A 20,849-nucleotide genomic window follows, 5' to 3' on the forward strand; every position below is an offset into this window, starting at 1 on the left:
AGGCAAATCTTGTCAATACTGCACTTCGAGCTGTCGGCTGCGGTGTCCTTCGTCACCATGGTATCGCTGCGCTTCAAACTCATAACGAATTTGCAAACACAACCCTCGTGCTAACGTTCTCTCATCGCCGAGGGGGAAGCTGTGTCACCGAGACGTGAAGTGGCTGATCCAAGGTCACCCAGTGAGCACGGTGGTACTGAGGGGGAAAGAGCTCCAGGTTTATCCACACCTTGTGCTTCCCAACGCGCCTTGTCCCCTCTGGGGAAGGGTTCGGCGTTGGAACGGTGTGTTGCGAGGATCAAGTCGCACGTGCCATCTCCGCGCTCGTGAACCACGGGGGAAGCAGTTTGTTAGGGGAAAGGAGCAGAAACCAAACGGGGGTGCAGGGGAGTTCCTCCACGTGCGGATGCGGCCGCGACGGGGCGAGCGCTGCCCAGCGGGGCGGTTCCGCGGGGCGGTTCCGCGGGCCGTCCCGGCCCGCGGAACCGCCCCGCGGAGCCGCCCCGGCCCGCAACGGAGCGGCGCGGGAGGCGGGCGCTGTCCATGGCCCTGCGGAGCGCCGGGCTCCGCCACCGCGCCGAGCCGAGGGATGGGCAACACGGTGCACAAGACGCTGGCAGGTACCGGCGCGGCGGCCTCGCAGAGACGCCGCAACTCGTGACTGGTGTGCGGGGCGAGCCGCGGGGCGCGCTCGGGAGCTCCCGGGCGAGGGGTGTCCGTGTCCGTGTCCCTGTCCGTGTTGTGTCCGTCCCCTCGCCGAATTTCGCTTCGGGGAATGAAAGCCGCGCCATCGCGCTGATGCTCCGCAGCTGCGGTGGATCCTGCTCTGCGTGAGAGCAACTAGAGGAGGGTGAAGCAGAGCTGCTGTTGCCGCTGGTGATCTGCAGCCTTTCAGCCGAACCTTTTTAGGGGCTTTCCTTAATGCCCCCTCCCCTGTGTTTTGTTTTAAAGGACTATCATGCAACTGTGCAGCGAGGTGTTAGTTGTTAAGAGGCGCTGGAGGAAAAACTCTTTGAAAGCAGGGCTGAAATATCTGGGAGAGTGCCGTGGTTTAAAACTGCCTTTTTGGAGCACGCTGCCCTCACATGCGAGATGTGCTGAATCTTCTCAAGTTCAGAGTCGTGGCGCTTTTTCTTCTTCAGAGACTCGGTGCATAATAAAAGCTGTTGGTCTCTATAGAATCAACAGTATTGAATTACGGAGCGCTTGCCCGCCTGCATCTTCAGCTAGTTTGCTTTTGCTTTCCTTTTTCCTCTTGTAGAGTTCCTGTTTTGCATCCTTTGTGTTTTGGGCTCCCATAAATGAAAAGGGTATTATTAAACTTATTTAAAGAAGCAGGAGGACCTATTGAACGCACACACATGCCTCCCTCTAATCAGCTAGAGAGCTGAATATAGAAATAAAGAGAGGAATAGATTTGCATTTGGATGTGCCATATATTGTCTTCTCAAAGTGAGGGTGCTTAGGACCTTCAAGGCACAAAAGAAAGCCTCTAGACTTGTGGTTTAGCTATGAACCTGTGATTAGATTTCTATCTGAAAGCTTATGCATGTCATCTCGCTATTACATTCATATGGGAAATTACCTCTTTTCACTGTAAGTTTGCAGTTTATTTAATACCTCACAAACTGGCAAATAAAGGCGTTGAAAGGAGTGCGTGACCTTGAGGAAAATTCATTTTGTCTGCAGGCTTTTCAGCCCAGAGGCAACACCAAGGCTCACATACAAAGAGCTGAGAGGGCAATGGAAAGATCCTTGGGTCAGGGGAGGACAGTTTGGTAAGGCTGGTACTTCCCAAAGAAAAAAATAGCTGAACCTGCTGAGAAGTGGGATGCTGCTGCGAGCTCCTTCACAGAAGGCTAAGGGTTGGCTCAGCCTCTCTGCCTATTGCTAGAACAGTCTTTCCTGAGCAGCTTTCACATGCACAGCCTTACACATGTGAATTTAAAAAAAGAGATGACATCAGCTGTGCCGCAGTTCTGGGATTAAAGGGATCCTAGTGGTACTTTTACGAAAATTCTTGAGGAAGAGGGAAACTTTGATGGAAAAACTTAAGACCTGATTTATAGAGACCTCCCAAATCCAGCTTTGAGTGGCCTAGGAAGTCTCAGCTGTGTCTTGCCAGGTGGAAGCTGTCTACAAAGGTTGCTTTGCTGGGGATAGTCCATTTGCAAACATTTGTCAAATAGCATAAGGCAAAAAACAGGACACTTGAATACTATTTGCTAATGTGCTGAAAGATGCTAAAAAATATCTCTTCTCCAAATTCAGTTGTGTTCTGTTTTTACAGAGTAATGATAGCTGAAAGAGGGTGTTAACATATGGCAACATAAAAAATGCTGCATGTTTCCATTTTTAAAGTTTATAAGCATGTATTTTGTCAAGGTGGACATGAATCAGTAATTTTCTATGTGGTTGCTCATATTGATCTGGGTTGTATTGTTTGTCTTTTGTTATCCAAAAGTCATTATAGAGAGAGGCAAGTTTAGAACTTTTTTTGGACTGGTTGTTTTGAAAATAATCAAGTTTTTCTTAAGGGCTGAATTGCTGGATGAAGTCCTATTTATAAATGTCTTGGTTGCTTGGAGTTACTCATATGTAATCAATCAGAGTTAAGTCTTTCCTCTTCTCTATTGAAAAAATATCTAAAATGCACCTCTCTTTCATCCTGTTAGACTGAGCAATGTACTTGCACTCTCATTTTCAGCAAGAAAGTAATTTCTCTCTCCTGTTCCAGAGGCTACGGTAGTTTTTTCTTTTTTTTTTCTAAATCTAAGAGCTAATCTTAAATCTAAGTTTGTTGTGTTAAACTTCTTGCTAACTGTAGAAGCCTACAGCTGTTGCTCCCTTTTTATCATTTTGTTCAGCATGCATAGCTGAAGGTGGAAAAGGTCTTTCCATTCTGATCAGATGTAGAGAAAATCTGGAAGACATCCATTATTTGGCTCACGGAAAAGCCAAACAATCAACAATTTGGGGTTTGCATGTAAATGTAAACACTCTTCTCAAATAATAGAATTCACTGTTAAATCCTACGGAACACAGCTCAGCTCTTTTTTACATATAAATTAATTGGAATGGATTTTATGGGTTTATTGCATCTTTGAATCCCGCGCAGCCTCACCCTTTCTGACCACATTTCCAGTTAATGCTACAAGAACACATGCTATTGATGCTGCAGAAATTGGTGTGGGGAGCTTGGGAAACTTCTCCTTGCCAAGGGTCTCACGGTTAGCACACAGTGCACGAAGGCATCGCCCGATTAGCAGCGAGGTTTCTAACTGGAAGGATACTGAAATGAGTAATAGGCTGGGGATAATGAAAGGCAGCTTCTATATTTGAACTGGTTGAGGAGGCATTTGAATGGAAAAGAGCTGCGATGTGTCAGATACGCTTAACAACGGTCCTGAGGTGGTGGTGGAAATTGCTGTTATCTAGATGACAGCTAAATGATACACGGAGCCCTGCTCCGGTTCCCTCCTGCTGCTCTGGCCCTGGAGGGGCGACCAGAGCCGCGGCGCCCGGTCCCTCAGTGGGGTGAGCTGAGACGAGCCACGTCGGTTCTCTGCTTGCCTGCTTCCGACCCTTCTCCATCTCCAGCAGGAGCACGTGCAGGGAGGGAATTTATGCATGGATGTAGATGTTTCACTCATTATTCGGGATGATTTGTGGGCAGGTGGTTAAGCAAGAGTGAATTCTTTATTATTGAGGCATGCCATTTTTCTGTCTCCCGTAGGTGATAAACTAGGCTTGCAACATTGCAGTCCCTGGGTGGGACTTGTCCGGGCCTGCCGAGCAGGCTGCGAGGCTGGGTCCCTGCTGCTGGTTGGTGCCTTGCCTGCCAGGGTCTAGGTGACAGGGTGGCTGCTGGCACCGGCGGTGGGGCCCGAGAGCTGCTGTCTTCTGTGCTAGCGAGCTGGCAAGCAGCACATGTCTGTGCTTCTTAGCGGATGATGCTGATTGCTCCAGTTTAATGCGTTTGCACAACCATTCCTTACCAGGGCTTGCAAACAGGTGAGGGCATGAAGTCTCCTCTGAAGAAGCAGGAAGCCTGGCAGTATTGAGGACAAAATTTGCTCCCCCAAAAGCCCAAAGGGAAAGGCTAACAAGCCCCTGACCTGGAGAAGCCTTTCCATGGAGCTGAAAGGTGCTGGGAGGTCACTGGGATCACATGCAGGGTGCAGGGAGGCTCCGCGCAGCTTGCGGACAGATGGAGGGTGCCTGTGGTGGCAGGGCAGGGAGGGCAGCGGGTCCTCGCCATCCTCAGCGCCAGCACAGAACCTGCCCTTGGGTCCCAGCTGTTGATCCTGGCCCAAATAGGGTCACTGGTATTTGGCAAAGGAGCCAAATTCACTTTGAAGAATCCGCCTGGGATCTGATTGCAATGCTTCTCCCACTGCCTTCCTCACAACTGCGAGGAATACCAAGTATGACTGGCATTTGTGTCTGGTAAACACAAGGGAGAATGGGGCTTGTTCTTGGAGAAATGGCTTTAATTTCTTATTTTTGAGAAATTATTTTGTCTTTTTTTGAAGACAGGCTTAATAATTAACCCTTTCTCAGCAAGTCAGCACTCCCAAGTTTAGACCGTTGTCAGACTGATGCTTCCTCCTGCGTGTCAGTGGCAAAAAGATGACGGTCAGGGTCCCACATAGAGGAAAACAGCAGGAATTTATAGTTTGCGGGTAAAAGATATTTTCTCATTTCTCTTTTAAAATAGTGATGCGCATTGTCTTAATATACACACTTTTTTGCATGATATTAGTACCAAAGTGGAGGAAAGTCTATCTGTCTTTATCGTAGGGTAAAAGCTCAGCTTCAAGGAGCATTTTTGTTTTGATTTGTTCTCTTGTCCCTTCTTCCACTTTGGTTGCTAATGATATACTGTAGGAGGAGTTACCAGCACTGTGAGCAGGGAATTAATTCAATAAATTGGTTTGGTTCCAGGGTGACTTCAACAAAACTACAAAATAACACTTCAGGTTGTTCTGGTTTCAGTGAAAAAGATACCTGTTCAGACCAGTTGTGGGCTTGGGTTTGGTTCAACGCGGTGATTACAAGTGTTAAACTCACTAACAGCCCTATTTTGTCTGTTTTCACGCCTCACTCGGTCCGGGAGGTGAGATTTCTGGAGCCTGTCACTGCTCTGCTGCTGACTCCCTGTCTGACCTTTGAGCAGGTGACTTCACCCTGCCATGTCTCTCTGTGCATAAGGGAGGTAAAAAACACTGTTTGGCTCACATGGGGATATGAGAGTTAATTAATTAACAGGCAGACGTGAAGCATCTCCGGGAAAAAGGTCACACGAGTGCAGAAATAGATTAATTTGCTGTCTTTTTTTTTTCCCTGTAATTTTCTGTTTTTCCTGTTACTTTTTGCTTTTTCACTCTTCAAAAGCAAAACATGTGAAACTGCTCAGCCTTCAGCGTGATTTAGAGCTGGAACAGGTTGATCATATATTGAGGGCTATCTTTAAACCGCCTTGCACAGTGCATACCCAAAAATGTGCTGCTGCAGCCAACTGGCACGACACATTCCCTGCTCCCACTGGCATCTCGATGGCATGAGGCTGGGCAAGCAGCTGTGCGTGGATCCAGGAAGGCATCAGCCATGCAGACAGTCCCAAGTGGAGCCGTGTGCCATGCCCTGTGGTCCGTTGTGTTCCCTGACACACGCAGTGCGTTGCCAAGTGTGTCATTAAAGCAAGAGCATCTTTTGTTACTCTTGCACATGGAGGGCTATCCGGGTGTCTCCTCCTCTATATCATGTTTGCACTCCAAGAGGGGAATTGCTTTTCTAAGAAGCAGGATATCTAGGAGATGGCACTTTTTCCCATTTTTATTATCCTGGGTAATTGCTGCAAGTCAGCAGGACTGCTGCGTCACTGCCTGACCCTAGCAAAGGTGCTTAAAATTGCACCCCTCTGTATAGGCATATGCAAAAACTCATATGCTCGAAAAGCCCTCACTGTGGCCAGAGGAAGTCACTGCTGCTCAGCAGGTTATACTTTGACAACATATCTTGGTGCTTAAATATCTTTAAGGTGTTTAACTTCAGGCAGTCAAGTTTGAATGTGCAGGCATTAATGTTTGCCTGACATGAAAAGGATGAGTCACTTTGAAGTTTATGCCTTGCTTCCCATTCTACTAAGGATCCACCTTGTGTATTGTGCTCACAGGCCTCTGAATCGGAGCAGAAAAGACGCCCCTGGGTCCTGGGGACCCGCCGCCGCTTCGGTGCTCAGGCCCATGCAGCTTCCCAGCTGCGCTGCGGGTAGGCAGGGTCCTTGTGGCACCGTTCGCCTTGAAAGGAAACCTCTGCTCCGCAGCATCGCGGTGTTTACAGAGCAAGGGGAGAGCCGGAGCGGGGGCTGCTCTGCTGGGATGGCTCCGCGAACGGCACAGCGCGGCCTGGGCTGAGCCGTGGGGACGCGAGGCCCAGCTCCGTGTCCCTGCGCACGAGCTGTGCTCTGACCGGCTCCTCTGGGTCTTCTCCTCAAGCCCCTGCCCACCCGTCTCCCCCTTCGCTTCGTCTCCGAGGGCGTTCACAGCGGTCTGGCTTTCCGAGCCTCTCCTCGCTGCGGCAGCCAAACCCCCCACGGTGACTCACTGCGGGCACCTTCGCGGCGCTTAACGAGCTCCTTGGCCATGTGCTCGTTTGGGGCTTCCTGGCATCAAAACAGAGCTCGGCTGGAGAACCAGTTTCCAGATGTTGCCCAGAGGGCAGATGTGTGCGTACTTAGGAACAGATGCTGAGGGAGGTGGGCACCCAGGCGGCCCAGCAGCAGGGAGCTGCCCAGCCTTGGGGATGCTTTTGTCCCAAGTTTTGCTCAAAAAGCATATCTATATTTCTCTGCTGATTCTCACTGAGGCCACTTCCCTACCCCAGTACCTTCTGGATCAGACCCACCCCCCCTGCCAAGTTGCTCTTCTGGAGGCCCCAGTCCCCCTTAGACGACAAAGTGCTGCTGCCTCTCCAAAACCCTCCCCGTGCCGCCCTTTCCCTTGTGGAGCAAAACACACCATGGGGCAGGTGTCTGCCTAGGTGATGCAGGTGCCGGTTCTCTTGAGTTGATCCTTGTCCTCCTCATTGACAGCTGTGTGTGTTTTGCCATGTGTTAAAATGCATGGATCACTGGCGTGGAGATGTCTGCCTGGAAGCTGCATCTTGGCAAACCTGTGCCAGCTTCTCTCTTCAGCCCGGGGTGCCCTGTTGTCTCAATTAGTGAGTGTTGGAACGTGAAATTCCTGGTGCCGAGCAGATGCAGCGGGGCTTGGGGAGGAGAGAGGGAGGTGGAAGTGATTTCTTGCTTGTTAATTTGTTTTTCCCTCTGTGTCCAGGGAGATATTTGCCTCTGTGTTGTGGTAGCAAAGCTTGCTTTCCTCTTAGGAGTTTGTTCTCTCCTGGTTCTTTCAAACCTCTGGCTGTGGTATAGGTGAGAGATCTCTCCCTGGGAAGAACAGACCAGGTCCCTTTCCTTGCTCCAGCAAAGCCTTTTAAAATTATTTTTCCCCTCTACATCACCAGGACTGGTGTGAAGAAGCCAGACCAGAACATAAGAAATGATGCCTCAGTTGCTGGGGGAATTACAGCCGAGGATCCTTAAGGAAAAGCCATTTAACTACATTTCAAAGCTCTTCCATATATCAGAGGAATCACATGTTGGATTTTTAAGAGCTACCGATTCTTTAAAAGGAAAAAAATGATGCAGTTGTGTTTACTGAGGTGTCTGCTAGGTAGCTGCATAAGGCAGATTTTGTTTTCTCTGTATTCTTGCTTCGCTGTGGATATTTACATAATAATGAGCCTTTTGTACTTTAGGATTTCTCTTGTTTTAACCATCCATTTGTCTATGACTCTCGTTTTCCTGTGATTGCACTCCTGATGGCATAATGTCCTATGACTATATGGGAGAAATAACTATTCAGACTACATAAAAGCAAATCTCTCTCTTTCGTAGCCTGTGTAACAGCACAGAAAAGATAGTCAATCAAGAGAGAATTTCTCTGAGAGAAAGTTTTCCATCAGGTTTTCAAATGTCACAGAAAAATAGTTGTTTGATTTTTGCCCTCCTACATAACTAGAATGTTAAAACTGCTAAACCCTGCTTGACAAGGCAAAGATAAAAGATAGAATATCCCGTTTGGGAGCAGAAATGAAATAATTTCATTCAAGTTTATCTCTCTTCCCTCAGAGATAACTAACACTGTGGCAACAGCTTTTCTGAGTTTGTTATCTATTTTGGTCTCATCAGGGGCACTGGCTCTGTGCTTAGCATGTTCCATAATTTATGGAGTAGAGTTCAAAAGTTATCTCCTCTGTGTGATGCTAAGGTTTAAAGCATAATTCCTAATGAGGGGAAATTGCTATTTGTTGGGGTCTTGAACTTGACACTGTTGTATAGACCGTTCGCTTGGTCACGTGAAATGCTTGGGATCTGCATCACATCTGGGGCTGGGATCCCGCAGGAGGAATGGTCCAGCCTTCCCGATGCACAGACCTGGCAGAGGAGTCGACTACCACTATGTAGCTATGCAGGACTAATCTTGTGAGTTGGACAAAAGGTCTGTCTGGTCTAGTGTCCTGACGGCAACCACAGCTGCTGCTGAAAGGAGGAGGAACCAGCCAAGGCCACAGGGAGTTATTGCAGGCCAAGAATGGACGTTCTCAAAGGGGCTCGGTGGAGTTCAAGGCAAGTCTCAGTGCAATTTGTAAATTGGAATAAACTTCATCGCTGGAGGTCTTTAAGAACAAGTTTGTTATTCATCTGTTAGGCCTGACGATAGTGGATGGTCCCATCAGAGGGGAAAGGTGGGTTAGGTAATCCCTAGAGTCACCTTCAAGATAGGTGTTTCCAAGAAAGGCCTGTTAAAGAGATTGTTCTTTGGAACTCCTTTCCTCAGGGAGCTGGCAACACCTCTTATTTACCTTATCCTGCAAAGTGAAAGACTTTCTAACCTTGAAAAATGTGATCTAACGGTGTTTTAGTAGTTAGACTGTTGCTTCACTTTCATTGATAAAGAGCCTTAACTAGTGTATTGTGCAATTTCCATTGTGCAGATTTATAAAAAAACAGAGATAGCTTTCATGTGGGGTTCATGGGGACAAACTGCACAATGGAATGAGTGTTTAAGTGCCTGACTTTTATCAGATAATCAGTGGCTGATCTGGTCTGTAACTCTTTGCTCCCTGGGACGTTGCTGCTGGCTGGTGAATGCAGCCTGCTCTGCTAATGCTCGCATAAATCAAGCCTAGTGGGACTTTTTTGGAGTAAAACATGGATGGGGTGTGCGGGTTGCAGAGATATCTAGGAAAATGGTATATGTTGAAATTGCTTCTTGAGTAAGAGCTGGGTTGGAGGAAGATGGAAACAGCGTGCTGCAGGAATATTCAGGGCTCTCCGAGAAAGCTGTCCACATGATGCAGAAAGAAAAGCCATGACAAACTGAGTTTTCACAAATTGCCTAAGCACTGGGACACAGACAGCCTTGTGATGGATTCATGACTCGAAGTGAGCCATTTCTGGAGGAAATTGGAGATGTTCTTAGAAAGGAAATGGTATTCCCTGACCAGAGCTGCCAGGGCACAGCTAGCATTCAAGCTGACAGGTGAGAAGGGAAGAAGGTTTTCTGGAACAAGAGTGAGTGGGAGAGTCACTGGAAGAGGGGAGTGCTCTGCAGGGTCAGTCAGTGTAGGGATGGAGAAGCAGGGAGACTTGCAGCGCTTGTGTGTGGGAGAGCTGAGGAGCCCCAGAGACCAGGGCATGGGCAACTTGACTCTGTTCAGCAAAGGCATCTGAAAAATGAGAGCTGGAGCCCATGCAGGCAGGGAGTGGAAGCTTAGCACATGCAGAGAGTCCCTGTGCTCACAGGGAGGAAGGCTTGCAAGAATTTCAGTATGCTGGGCATTTGGGTTGCTCCATCCTGGAATGGAGACGTCCCTCTTGGAGGTATGAGGCAGGACCTCCTGCTGCCATCTGCTTTGTGAGTTTTAAATGCCGATGCCCGTGTGATTTGCCGGCAGCGGAGCAGTGCTGCTTGTGCTGCCCGGGTGATCAAAGAGAGAGGGTGGTTGAGAAGGACAGACTCTTCGCAAATCAGAATTTCAAGGAAATCCATCTCGGTTAAAGTTTATAGAAGCTAATCTTAGCCATCAAAGCCTGTCGGGTGTGTTCACAGCCTTGAACAGCAGCCTGTACTGAGCTGTGCCAGGGGCCTGCTGGGGGTATTTAGGAGGGCTAGGAAAGGACAGAGCAAAATAAAACCACAAACTACAACAACAACAAGATGACTAAATCCGATTAAGTATCTAGAATGAATTTCTCGATTCTGGGTGGTGTTTCCAAAAATGTTTTAAGTGTCTTGGGGCAGACTTAATCTGATTGCACATCGAACAGTGTCTAAGCATCAGCAACAGCACTTGCCCTGCACTGTGGATGCCGGCCTTATATTGATGGTCTTGACAGCTACAACCCTATGCAGGAAAACTTCTCTCTTATTTCACCTTGTAGATTCAGGGACCTGCTGAAAGATCTCTTTATGTAAAGCCTTTTGTATGCATGGAATTGTCCAGGAAGAGATTCTTCAGAAGCAAGAATGCCCTCTTCCAAATTAACTTAGTCTACTGCTTACGTTATCCGTGTTGAAAAGACACGTGAGCGTGCCAAATACCAGTGTCTGCACATGAATCTGCCACCCATTTACACTCTGTTTTGGTATAAAATAATTTTCCATGACTAGACAAAGAATGCAGCTCACCTGAAAAGCTCAGCTAACTTTTCTATTTGTTTTGCTATTGCATAGTAATTAAGATATTAATTTATTTTAACGGGTTCCAAGAAATGTCTTCGCAACCCTACTGTTTATGTAAGAAGAAAGTCATAATTTATTGAATTTGTGTATGTTCATTGGAGAAATGTACTAAGTGATTTTTTTTTTTTTTTGTATCCTAGTAACCAACTGTGCTTGCTTTTCCATGTATAATCTTTATGGTTTAACTTGACCAGCCACATCTAGAAAGGGAAACTCAAGTGAATGTAAAATAAATTTGTAGAGCCAACTAATTACAAGGCACAGAGAGATTTTTTTGCAGGTGAGCAAGAACAAGATATTTTCCTCCTCATTTAACTACAGAATAATCAGATTGACAGTTGCTATCTTGAGAGGTTGATTTTACAGAGGAGAATAATAATGAGAGTTTGAGTAGTTAGACAGTGAACTCCAAAACTTGTTTTGTCAAATAGTCGTTATTAATGAATTGGTTAAAAGAGCCCTTTTCACCCTTAAATAAGAAATTTGATATTTCTAGCATTTCCCTAATAGATATGTTGATTCTTTCCCATCTGCTTCACAAGGGCTGCAGGGCTGGGAGCTCGGGGTGCTGGAACACTGGAACTCTTTCTGGCTCTGTTGTAGTCTGCCAAAATGGATTTTGGAAAATCACTTCTCTTTGCTTCTCCTTGGCAGTGGGTACATTGAATAAGATGTTGTCTGCCTCACAAGGACACTGTGAGGTTTAGTTAATGAGCTGCTTTGAGAACTGCTTTCTCCCTGAAACATAGGCCCCGTGTGAAACAGCTGGAATTTATCACTTAAGGGAAGCATCCACATTTTTCTCTTCTAAAATTTATTTTGGTTAAAAATTAGCCATTTTTCAAAATTGAGTTTCAGAGGTATCATGTTTCCTTTCCAATATCCCTTGCTCTTAAAAATATTGAAAGCCTGTTTTAAAAGCAAAACAAAAATAAAGATTTGGTTCATAACTGCCTGCAAATGTTTATGATATTTTTCTACCCTTCTACAGCATTCAGCTGACCATCTCTTAAGAAGAGGGCAGAGGTGCATTCCTCAGAGAGAGATCAAAACCACTTCCCATTTTAAAACAAACTATTTTAAAACCCTCTTTTTGTATGCATTCCTAATTAGTAAATATTTATACACCAAAAAAAAAAAAAAAAAAAAGGACTCCTGCAAATACAGAGATGCAGGCGGATGCCAGCAGAACCCATCACTAAATGGTCTCCCAGGTTTTCCTTTTCCTTGATAATAGGAATAAATGTGCAACCGCAGGAGGAGATTTCAGAAGGAGGGAAAAGCTTTTCTTAGATGAGTTATTCTGAGTATTGATCATTTTTTTTGTCCTCGACGTTCTCACTGCTTCCCGTGCCCTGAGCGCAGCCCTGCGTTGCACAGGCCTTGTTTCCTCTGTCAAAATGGACTAAAGGTGATGGGGAGAAATGTTAAGTAGGCCAGCACTAAGGATGTTTTCTTTTACTGTGTTTATATTCCTCTTTGGAGCTAGGGCATTGCTTCAGGGTGGTTCCTTTGGTTCATCTACTGCTGTCATTAATCATTGCAGTCTCAACACCTTGCGTCTCTGCCTTGGCGTCTCAACGCTCTTCCAAACTCTCTCCGTGTCGTTTTCTTGGTCCTTTTGTCCTGGGGCCAACATCAGCGTTGAGAACATCAGCTGTGGCTTACCTTTCCTTAGAGGCAGAATCAGAGGAGCTGACGGGAGGGACATCTCTCCTTTTTGGCAGAGATGTGGGTTTGGGGAACATCCTTCCCAGGGTGTTTTTGAATGTGTGTGGGGAGGCTTCCTGCTGTGTCCCTGGCGACGCACCCAGCTCTGCACTGGGAAGCATTTGCCGGTGTTGCCCCAGATTTTGCCTGGCTGCCTCGTCAGAGGAGAGTTGCCCTTTCCAAGCCCCAGGTGCTGCCTGAAACAAAACTGCAGCTGTGCTCAAGGCAGGGCTCGGGCAGCAGAAACAGGCAGGTTTCAGCATATCCCTCAGTGCACCCCAAAGTGCGGCAGGAGGAGATGAGATGTTGCAGGAAGGCCAACTCCGGGGCAGCCCAGAGCGATGGCAGAGGACAGGCTGTACTGCATGTCCCCAGGCCGCTGTCTGTGCCGTTTTCCCCTGTGGAGGCTGAGAGTGCACAAGAACCTCTGACATTTGCCATGCAATGCGGCACCCACCGGTAGCAGCTCTTGCAGGCCGCAGGCTGCTTCCTCCTGTGAAGTGTGATGGATTTGACTTGGGAGGATGTCAGGGCTGCCAATGAAGGCCCACACAGGCGCCACGACACGCACACGCCTCACACATTGGGCCTGGATGTCCTCATCCTCAGTGGACATGGGCTGTGGGGCCGTTCAGCGGTGCAGCCCAACGGTCACCTTGTCTCCCCCATGAGGCTCTGTGCTGGTGGACGCTGGTACTGCCTCTTGTTTGATTTACCTTCAATGCTGTTTGCTTCAGCTCAAGCCAATTCCTGGGTGAAGAAGATGGATTGAGCATACGGGGACGTGTCTACTAGGGGAAGAACGTGGTTTTCAGGAGGGAGCAGGGGAGGTTTTGAGGAAGCTGATCCTCTCCCCTCATCTGCCTAGAACAGAGAGCTGCAATGAATGAGTGACTTAAAAGTGGGTCTTGAAGGGACTTCTCACATCCAAGCTGGCTTTGCATGGAAGCAAGTTGTTCAGGGAGCAAGTTTAGCCGTAATGTCATGAATTTGGGTCTGAGGGAGCATCCTGACCATTGTCCTTCTCATGCTGGCTGGTTCTTATAGGTTTATTTTCATGGGAACATCAGTTTTCTGAGTGGGCTTGGAGGCTCATGGGGTTGATGTAGAGTGGAGGTGGCCCATGTAAGCCCCCAACAGCTATGGTTCCCATGAGAGCAGCTGCATCGGGTATGGGGAGTCATGAAGAGTGTCTTCTCAGGATCTTGGTTAGGTGGTTTCAGTCTTTCTGTACTGTTGGCATCCCCTTTTCAGCGTATTTTCAGGTTCCTGTTGCCTCAGAAATTGTTGGGAGAAGATGTGTCTCAGATGTAGGCTGGGAGTTGCTTGGTGCCACGTGTTTCCAACATGCAGAAGGACAGTGTACATGAGCCCTCACCCCGCTGCCTCTGCGTAACTGTGGCTGGAACCACAACAGGCTCAAAGCTGTCAACATATAATTACTTTTTTTTTTTTGTCTGGTAATAAAATTCTGTTCTACCAAGTGAAATGAAAAGCCAGAAAAAATTCTTTCCCTCACAGTTTTTCACATGTGATTTATAGGTGTATTTTTCCAAGTAAATCTAAACAAGGCCAATGACTGACTCTGAATTAAAGTTTGATTCTGTTAATTAGAACAAGAGCCATCTGGGTGGAAATTGGCGTATTCAGACAGCTGTTTATAGTGTTTCATTGGGGATTTCTGAAATTTCTGAGCCCACGGTTACTCAGGAGCTTGCGGTTTGGCGACGCAGCAGGATTTATAGGTGTAAGCAGCCTATGAAAAATATAAAAACATAAAACAGCTACGAAACTGACAACAGCTTACACCTCTACTGTAAACTCTCTTGAAGTTATTGACTTCATGTGCTCAGCTGAATCGTGTGGCAGGCTCTGCAGTAAGCAGGTCGGCCAATGTGCTGGACCCTGGTGTTTTATTTCTCCTCCTCCTTGTGCAGTCCGTTTCGTAGCATTGTTTGTTTGCTGGACACATCACACATTCCCATCCCAAGAGATGGCAGCAACATCTTCCTCCGGGGCAGGGAGACAGGAGCAAAAGAGGCTTTGCCTGGAGTTGACTTTTACCTTCAGCAACGCAAGGGGCTTCAGTTGACATCCTCTATCTTCTCTTCCTTGCGTGCTTCAAAGGGCAGGTAAAGGGAGTAGCATGCTGACTTAGGCACACTGGGATCAAATCCTGCTGGCAGGAAGATTGACACGGAGGCTTCAAAATATACCCCTCTTGCTCAGTGTGGGTCCAAACTCTCCTGTGGAAGTAACTGAAGACACTGGAGATGAGGAAAGGGGCTGAGATCATCGTGTGTCCGGTAATGGTATGATTGTATTTGCTTTTTATTGGACAGTTTAAGGTCTTCAAGTGGTTCTTGTTTCCTCTTATGAATTCCTGTAAACATAATGGAAAAAGATCTCAGATCTCAGCCTTCCAGCAGCCAAGTGTTGCACAACCACCTTCCTCTTAAATTGGCTTTGGAGCTCAGCAGAAAATGATGCATTTCAAAAAGTTTTGAATAAGGAAAGTATCTTTTTTCTAGTGGAACATTTTCCTCTGTCTCTGGACCAGCAGAGAAACCTTGTCTTTTTTAAAAATATATATTTTTGGCTTTATTTCTTAAGATGTAATGTGTTTCAAAACAGCTATATAGTTCATTTGCCTAGGTTGGGCATTGTAGAGGTTAGGCTGTCACGTTAGTTGAATGACATTGTATCTGCCTGTTTATGATGAGGATGCCAAATATTCAGAGCAGGAGAAGACCTGCAGGATTAAATAAAGCATTTTAGAGAATACAAGCAATGCTAACTAATCCTTATATTCAGAATTATTTTGCTGATGGTATCTGAAAGGATTGTCCAGTACTAAGTGTTTTTATCCCTGACATGCCTGTCCATCTGCAATTCCATTGCTGGAGCACCCCCTCTGATGAACAGAGTTCAAGTTCTTTGGCCTCCTGAAAATTTGTCTTTTTCTCAGTCTTGCTAGGGCTGTAGTTAAACCCTGTTGGTTCCTCACTTAAATGCTATCTTCCAGTAGAGAACAAGGTTTGAACAGTTGGCAGTGCTTCCATAAAAATAGCTATTGCAAAAAGAGGTGAGGGGAAAAAAACTCTCTCTCAAAAAAAAAAAAAATCCAAGACTCCAAAAATAATCAGCAAATTATCCTGCTTGTTAGCTGTTATGAGATTAGAAAAATCATGGAAGATTGTGGTGGCATTGGACGACTTGAGAAAAAAGGAGTGAGGAAAAAAGAACCAAGCAGGGCATGGGCAAGGGGGGTCCCCTGTGTTAATTCCTGTGCTGCAGAAATGGATTAACCTACTGAGAGGAACAACTGAAATATTCAGCAAGCAATGGGATGAGGGTGAATGAAAGAGATGAAGGAGAGGTAGAAAGCAAAATGCTGAGATGGAACCCCCCAAAATCTGTTTCTGTAAGGTAGCTGAAAGCAAATTCTGTGTTTTTCTACACAAAGCAGAGGGAAATGCTCAGGTACAAGCACTGCGAGCCCTGGAGGATGAGGAAAGTCCTTGAACAGGGCTGCATGGGCTCACTTGACTTTGGAGCCATCGGGAAAACGTCTGGTTTCCACTTAACCTTATTTAAAATCTCCCTGGTGTTAGCGGGGGCCGTGATTCAAGGTCCTGTAGATGGCAAGAAGGTTTGATGATACCCATCATTAAAAATCCTGTTGCATTTTAGGATTCCTTCAGGAAAGCTAGCCTGGCAGAGTGGAAGAGCTGTGCTTTCCTGCCCTGGTTTAATTATAACCAGTTATCCCCATCCCTTTGCCCTGTTTCGGATTCTTTACATATTGTTTCTGAAAAGCTTAGTGGAATCGCAGCCTTTGTATATATAAAATATAGGATGATTGAAGACCTGGCCACTTCTTTATTTAACTTCCTCAGCCATGCGTTCCTCCCAAAGCATTTTCCCCTGTCTCTGCCAGATCACTGTTTAAACTATGCGTAAATATAAAGGGAACTGTGGACAAGGTTAAAAAATGCTGCACCATGTTGGGAGTAGGGCTGCTGGAAAGAACATCTTCCTGGAGGCTTTTTTTTCCCCTTTCACTGTGGTTTTGTGGCTCGCTTAGGACAGATCAAAAGCCCTGTATGGGTGCTGCTGTTAAGTCTAATGGCTATCTGGTTATCTGTCCCTGTTTGGACTGAAATAGCTCCATCTCTTTTAAGCTGAATTCTTTCCTGGTCTCTAACTATGTAGAAATTTTCATTAGGAGGAAGAAAAAAAAATAAAACAACAAAAAAACCCTTAGAACCACTATGAAGAGAGGAGATAAAAATGAAAAGGGCTTCTGCAAATCAGAGGCAAAGGGAAACAGCAGGTTTGCTCCCTTTATCCTGGCATTTTCTCGGAAAAAGTCGAGAACCCAAATAAATGGTCAGGCCTTGCTGCTCTTGTAGTGTCACTTTGAGAGTCGTTCTTCAGCTGCAGCTCCTGTCTCTGAAAAATTTTGGTGCTTATGGCAAAAATCTTCTTGTGTTTTTATTGGGTGTGGAAAGCACACTCAACTCACAGCAGTTCTTGGCCCAAGCCTCATGCGGTCCAAGTCAGGCACACACAATACAATCAGCTATAAAATCGTATGACACATATACAAATCCCTGTGGGGATTTCACAGCACATCTTATGTATTGGTCTTTCTCCAAGCAGGCTTTTTGGAGGTGGGATGGGAGTAAGTATAAATTGTATACAGTCCAAACGCATAGTGATGAAGATAGTGTAAATACTGGCTTTTAGGGTGTTTTCAGAGGACAATGGAATCAAAAGCTATGCTAAATTACCACTATTACCTTTCAAATCTCTTTTTTTTTTTTTTTTTTTTTTTTTTTCCTGTTTCACAAGTGCACTCCTCATGCAATGCAATGATGCTATGTGTCTGTAGGGGATGGGTGGGTTTCCTGCATCAGGAACAACAAAATTCTTTCCCTCTTTTTGTTCCTGCCTATGCTGAAAGCAACACGTTGATGGGCTGGTTGGAATGATGTGCCAAGCTACTGCACTCTTTCCATGAGCCCTGCATCGAGGTGAGGGGATAGAATAAAATTGCTGCTCTGAGAATATTAAAAGGGAATGCATTTCATTCTCCAATTTCATTAAAACCCATTAACATTGGAATGACATGGCCACTATTTATAAATCTCCAGTGCAGATGACTTGGTACAGCTGGTCAGAAGAAACGAGGTTTGCTAGAAGCAGAGTCTATTTGCATTAATGGTCATTATGTGCTCCTTGGGCGATGTGGGGAGAGGGGAGCTTGCAAACTAGCTCAATGTCAGACAGAATATGCTGTAAAGTCAAGAATATCTCTGTTTAGAATTAAAAAATATGTATTTGAGCAGTGCTAGAACCAGTAAGAAAAAAGCAACAGTTGTCATTTCTCTTGGTCCCATGAAATGTGTGCTATGCAGAAATGTGTACAAACTGTAAATCATCTACATTTAGGGTACTTTATTCACTGTTTTGGAAAAATAAGTAAAATAATAAATTACAAAAATATACACTTTGGCTACTGGCTGAGAAACCGAACATTTAAAATTGGAAAATACATAGTCTCCTAGCCCAGAAGTACTTATTTGTAGCATTGCTTCAATGGCTGTCGACCGCTTAGTTTCCATCAGCACCGTTCACAGTTTTGATCACCTCCCAGAACTGCACTATGGACTCTGAGCACAACATTCAAAGATAAAGTGAGCTAAGCAGCCCTGTGCTCTCCCAAGTTATCCTGAACTTTATAAAGAAGAAAAAAATCTCAAAAATGCAATACATCAAGTAAGGAACACAGCTTTGCTCTTCTATGTATAAAAACATACGCTTTGCATATGCAGTTTATTAGTAAGGACATAGCTCAACATTTCCTGATAACGACTATTTATAGTAAGACTGACTGGCTGATTATATTTGACGAGATGTTTTTATCTTTAGCCAGTAGCCGAAAGTTTCATCTAGTTTTGTATCCCATATTTTATGACTTTCAAATCCCTGCCATCTTTCAAAGGACTTTGGCTCGTGGCCTTCTGAATGACACCAGCCGGCAGACTCGGGTGTCAAGGCCGTGTAATGGATTACAATAAACTGAACCATTTCCAAGGCTCCCCATCCATCATGCAGCTGCTTTCATCACTTGTGTCGAAAGACTTAAGACGGGATTATGACATGAACTCTGCCTTTTCTCTGTCTCTCTGCTCTCTCTCCTTCTCATTTACTGAGTCTAACAATTTGGTACTGGACTTGCAGACTCATTGACCCAGGTTCACCAACAATATGGGGGCAAGGAGATGTTTTGTGCTGGTTTCCTTGCTTCCGTGTATTCTGGGCTATTCTCTGCTGTGTGTTCTCTGCTGTTTAAGTTGAGGAGAACTGAAAGCCTCTAATGGAGATGGGGCTTTGCAGCAAGGCTTGTGCATGCACCTAGCGAGGACACGGCAGGGATGAGCAGGAAACGGGCACTGGAGCTGGGTGTAAATGACTTGGCTGCATGCGCAGACTCCACAGAAGACCCATACATGTATATTAGTATTAGATTAGTGAATATTAGTCATTTGGTTACAGAGAAGCAAATACTATTCTGCTCTTTATATTTAAGTGGTCTTTCATTTGCAGGGGAAGACAGGAGTTATTTCATTAAGAAAAATAGTATGGTTAAAAATAGTATAGTTAAGGGCAAAGTATCTTGAGCCCAGGAAAAAAAAATCCTGAGGCAAGGCCAAGGCCTGGAAACTTCTCAAAGATGTAAGAAAACTGTTCAGTGTGTTGTTATGGGAGGTAGGTGCAAAGACAAAGAGACATTAATATCCATGAAAGGAAACAAAAACGCAATGACAAAGAATGAAAAAGTGATGCCAGCATTATCCCACATTCTGATTATTTTGGAACAATTTGGAGGTGTGTTTCAGGTTTCCAAATTGGTACGATGAGAATAACCTTAAAATATGCACTGGTGCCTCTGAAAGCATCTGGTGTGTTCACTCCTTGCATGCAGATTTTGGCTGTAGATTTGGGATGCTCTTGAGCTCCATGAAGTGGCAGCCCAACCTGACCAACATGTGCCCTGTGCTGCCAACTGCAGCCACGTCTGTGCCAAGGCCACAGCGTGGTGGAGCGCACAGGGGGCCGTGCCACTTGGCTGTACGGGCACCACCTCTGCTTGGTGCCACTCATGTCCATTTTCCCAGGGATTTGGGCTAACGAGTCAGATCACAAGTGCAAGAAGGCTGGGGAGGAGTCAAAGATGTGCCTCCATTTTCAAAAAGAAAAGCCAAATCTTGCATGAGAAGCAGGAGGTGTCATCTTCAGCAACCAGATCTAGAAGTGGGTTTGGAGAGAGTGGTTTTCCTGCCTGCTTTGGGGCAGCTCTGGCTTTTCCCTCTGTTTTGGGGCTGTGCAATCAATTCTGGGTCATGGAAGTTTGCTCTCAGCACTTTCCATCCATGCGGTCGTTCTCCTGTCATGGTTTATTTTCTGCTTGAAGCCAGCTGGTGGATCTTGGAGAGATAGATGGGTATTTTAGCTGCACTTTCTGTCTTCTGGCTCTGCTGTTAGTGTCATTACGTGACATTCGGTTAACCATGATAACTAGGGCCTGGGGTTATTTTTCCTGTCAAGGGAGCCGTTCTCTTGCGTGCTGCTCTTTAAATGATGTGGTTGAACTTTGCATTTGTATGAGCTCCCCACTACACAGAAAGTGCTTAATTTGAGAGGAGCGGCCACGCACGAGTTCACTTCCCGAGGACACGTCAGGAGAGAGGAGACAGCAGCAGCAAAGTGGAAACCACAGCGAGTTGCTGCCGAACGCCTCATATTGGCCTGGCTCTTGCTCTTCCAGGGAAAAAGTATCAGGATAAAGTATTATGCCTAATGCTCTCTTGCAGATGCCTTTTTGCATTTATGGTTGAGTTGAGTTTTCCAGCTGGTGTGGATTTAAGTCAGCATTGGACTGGAAATGTAACAGCCTTATAGTGGATTTAGTAGCCTACTTTAGAAATTCCCACTGGTGAATGTGGCAGATGTGAAACTAAAACTTTCCGGAGAGCTCTTGGACAGGTTTTCTTCAGTTAAAAAACATCTAAGCAGCGCGATAAATACGTCCATGAGCAGATTCTTTGCTCCTGTTCTTAAAAGATAAGATTGCATCAGCTCAGAATTTTGTTTCATTTTCCTGTTAATATTTTATTTCCTGTAAGAGCTCCGGGCGCTGCAGTGCCACATGGTGCATGACGTGGCAAGGGCTGGGCCTCCCTGTGTTACTGCAGATCCATGAGGGCTGTTTAGGAGTTTCCATAGGTGCATTGCCCTTCACCAAGGTGTCCCCACCTG

The 20,849-nt window shown here is 45.8% G+C and overlaps 1 protein-coding gene across 1 annotated transcript in view; it reads left to right on the forward strand.

Moving 5' to 3' along the window:
- Positions 1–521: 521 nt before the first annotated feature.
- The window catches only part of NEURL1B (neuralized E3 ubiquitin protein ligase 1B), a 30,406-nt gene continuing 10,078 nt past the window's right edge, over positions 522–20,849 (forward strand). Inside the window, exon 1 of the mRNA XM_088521406.1 lies at positions 522–620. Within this exon, the coding sequence (XP_088377532.1) occupies positions 590–620 (31 nt within the window). The 5' untranslated portion in view covers positions 522–589. The remainder of the gene's footprint in view (positions 621–20,849) is intronic.

The sequence above is a fragment of the Tinamus guttatus genome, unplaced genomic scaffold (genome assembly GCF_059628265.1).
Source record: "Tinamus guttatus ecotype Peru unplaced genomic scaffold, ASM5962826v1 Tinamus_guttatus_pri_ptg000007l, whole genome shotgun sequence".
NCBI classification, from domain to species: Eukaryota; Metazoa; Chordata; class Aves; order Tinamiformes; family Tinamidae; genus Tinamus; species Tinamus guttatus.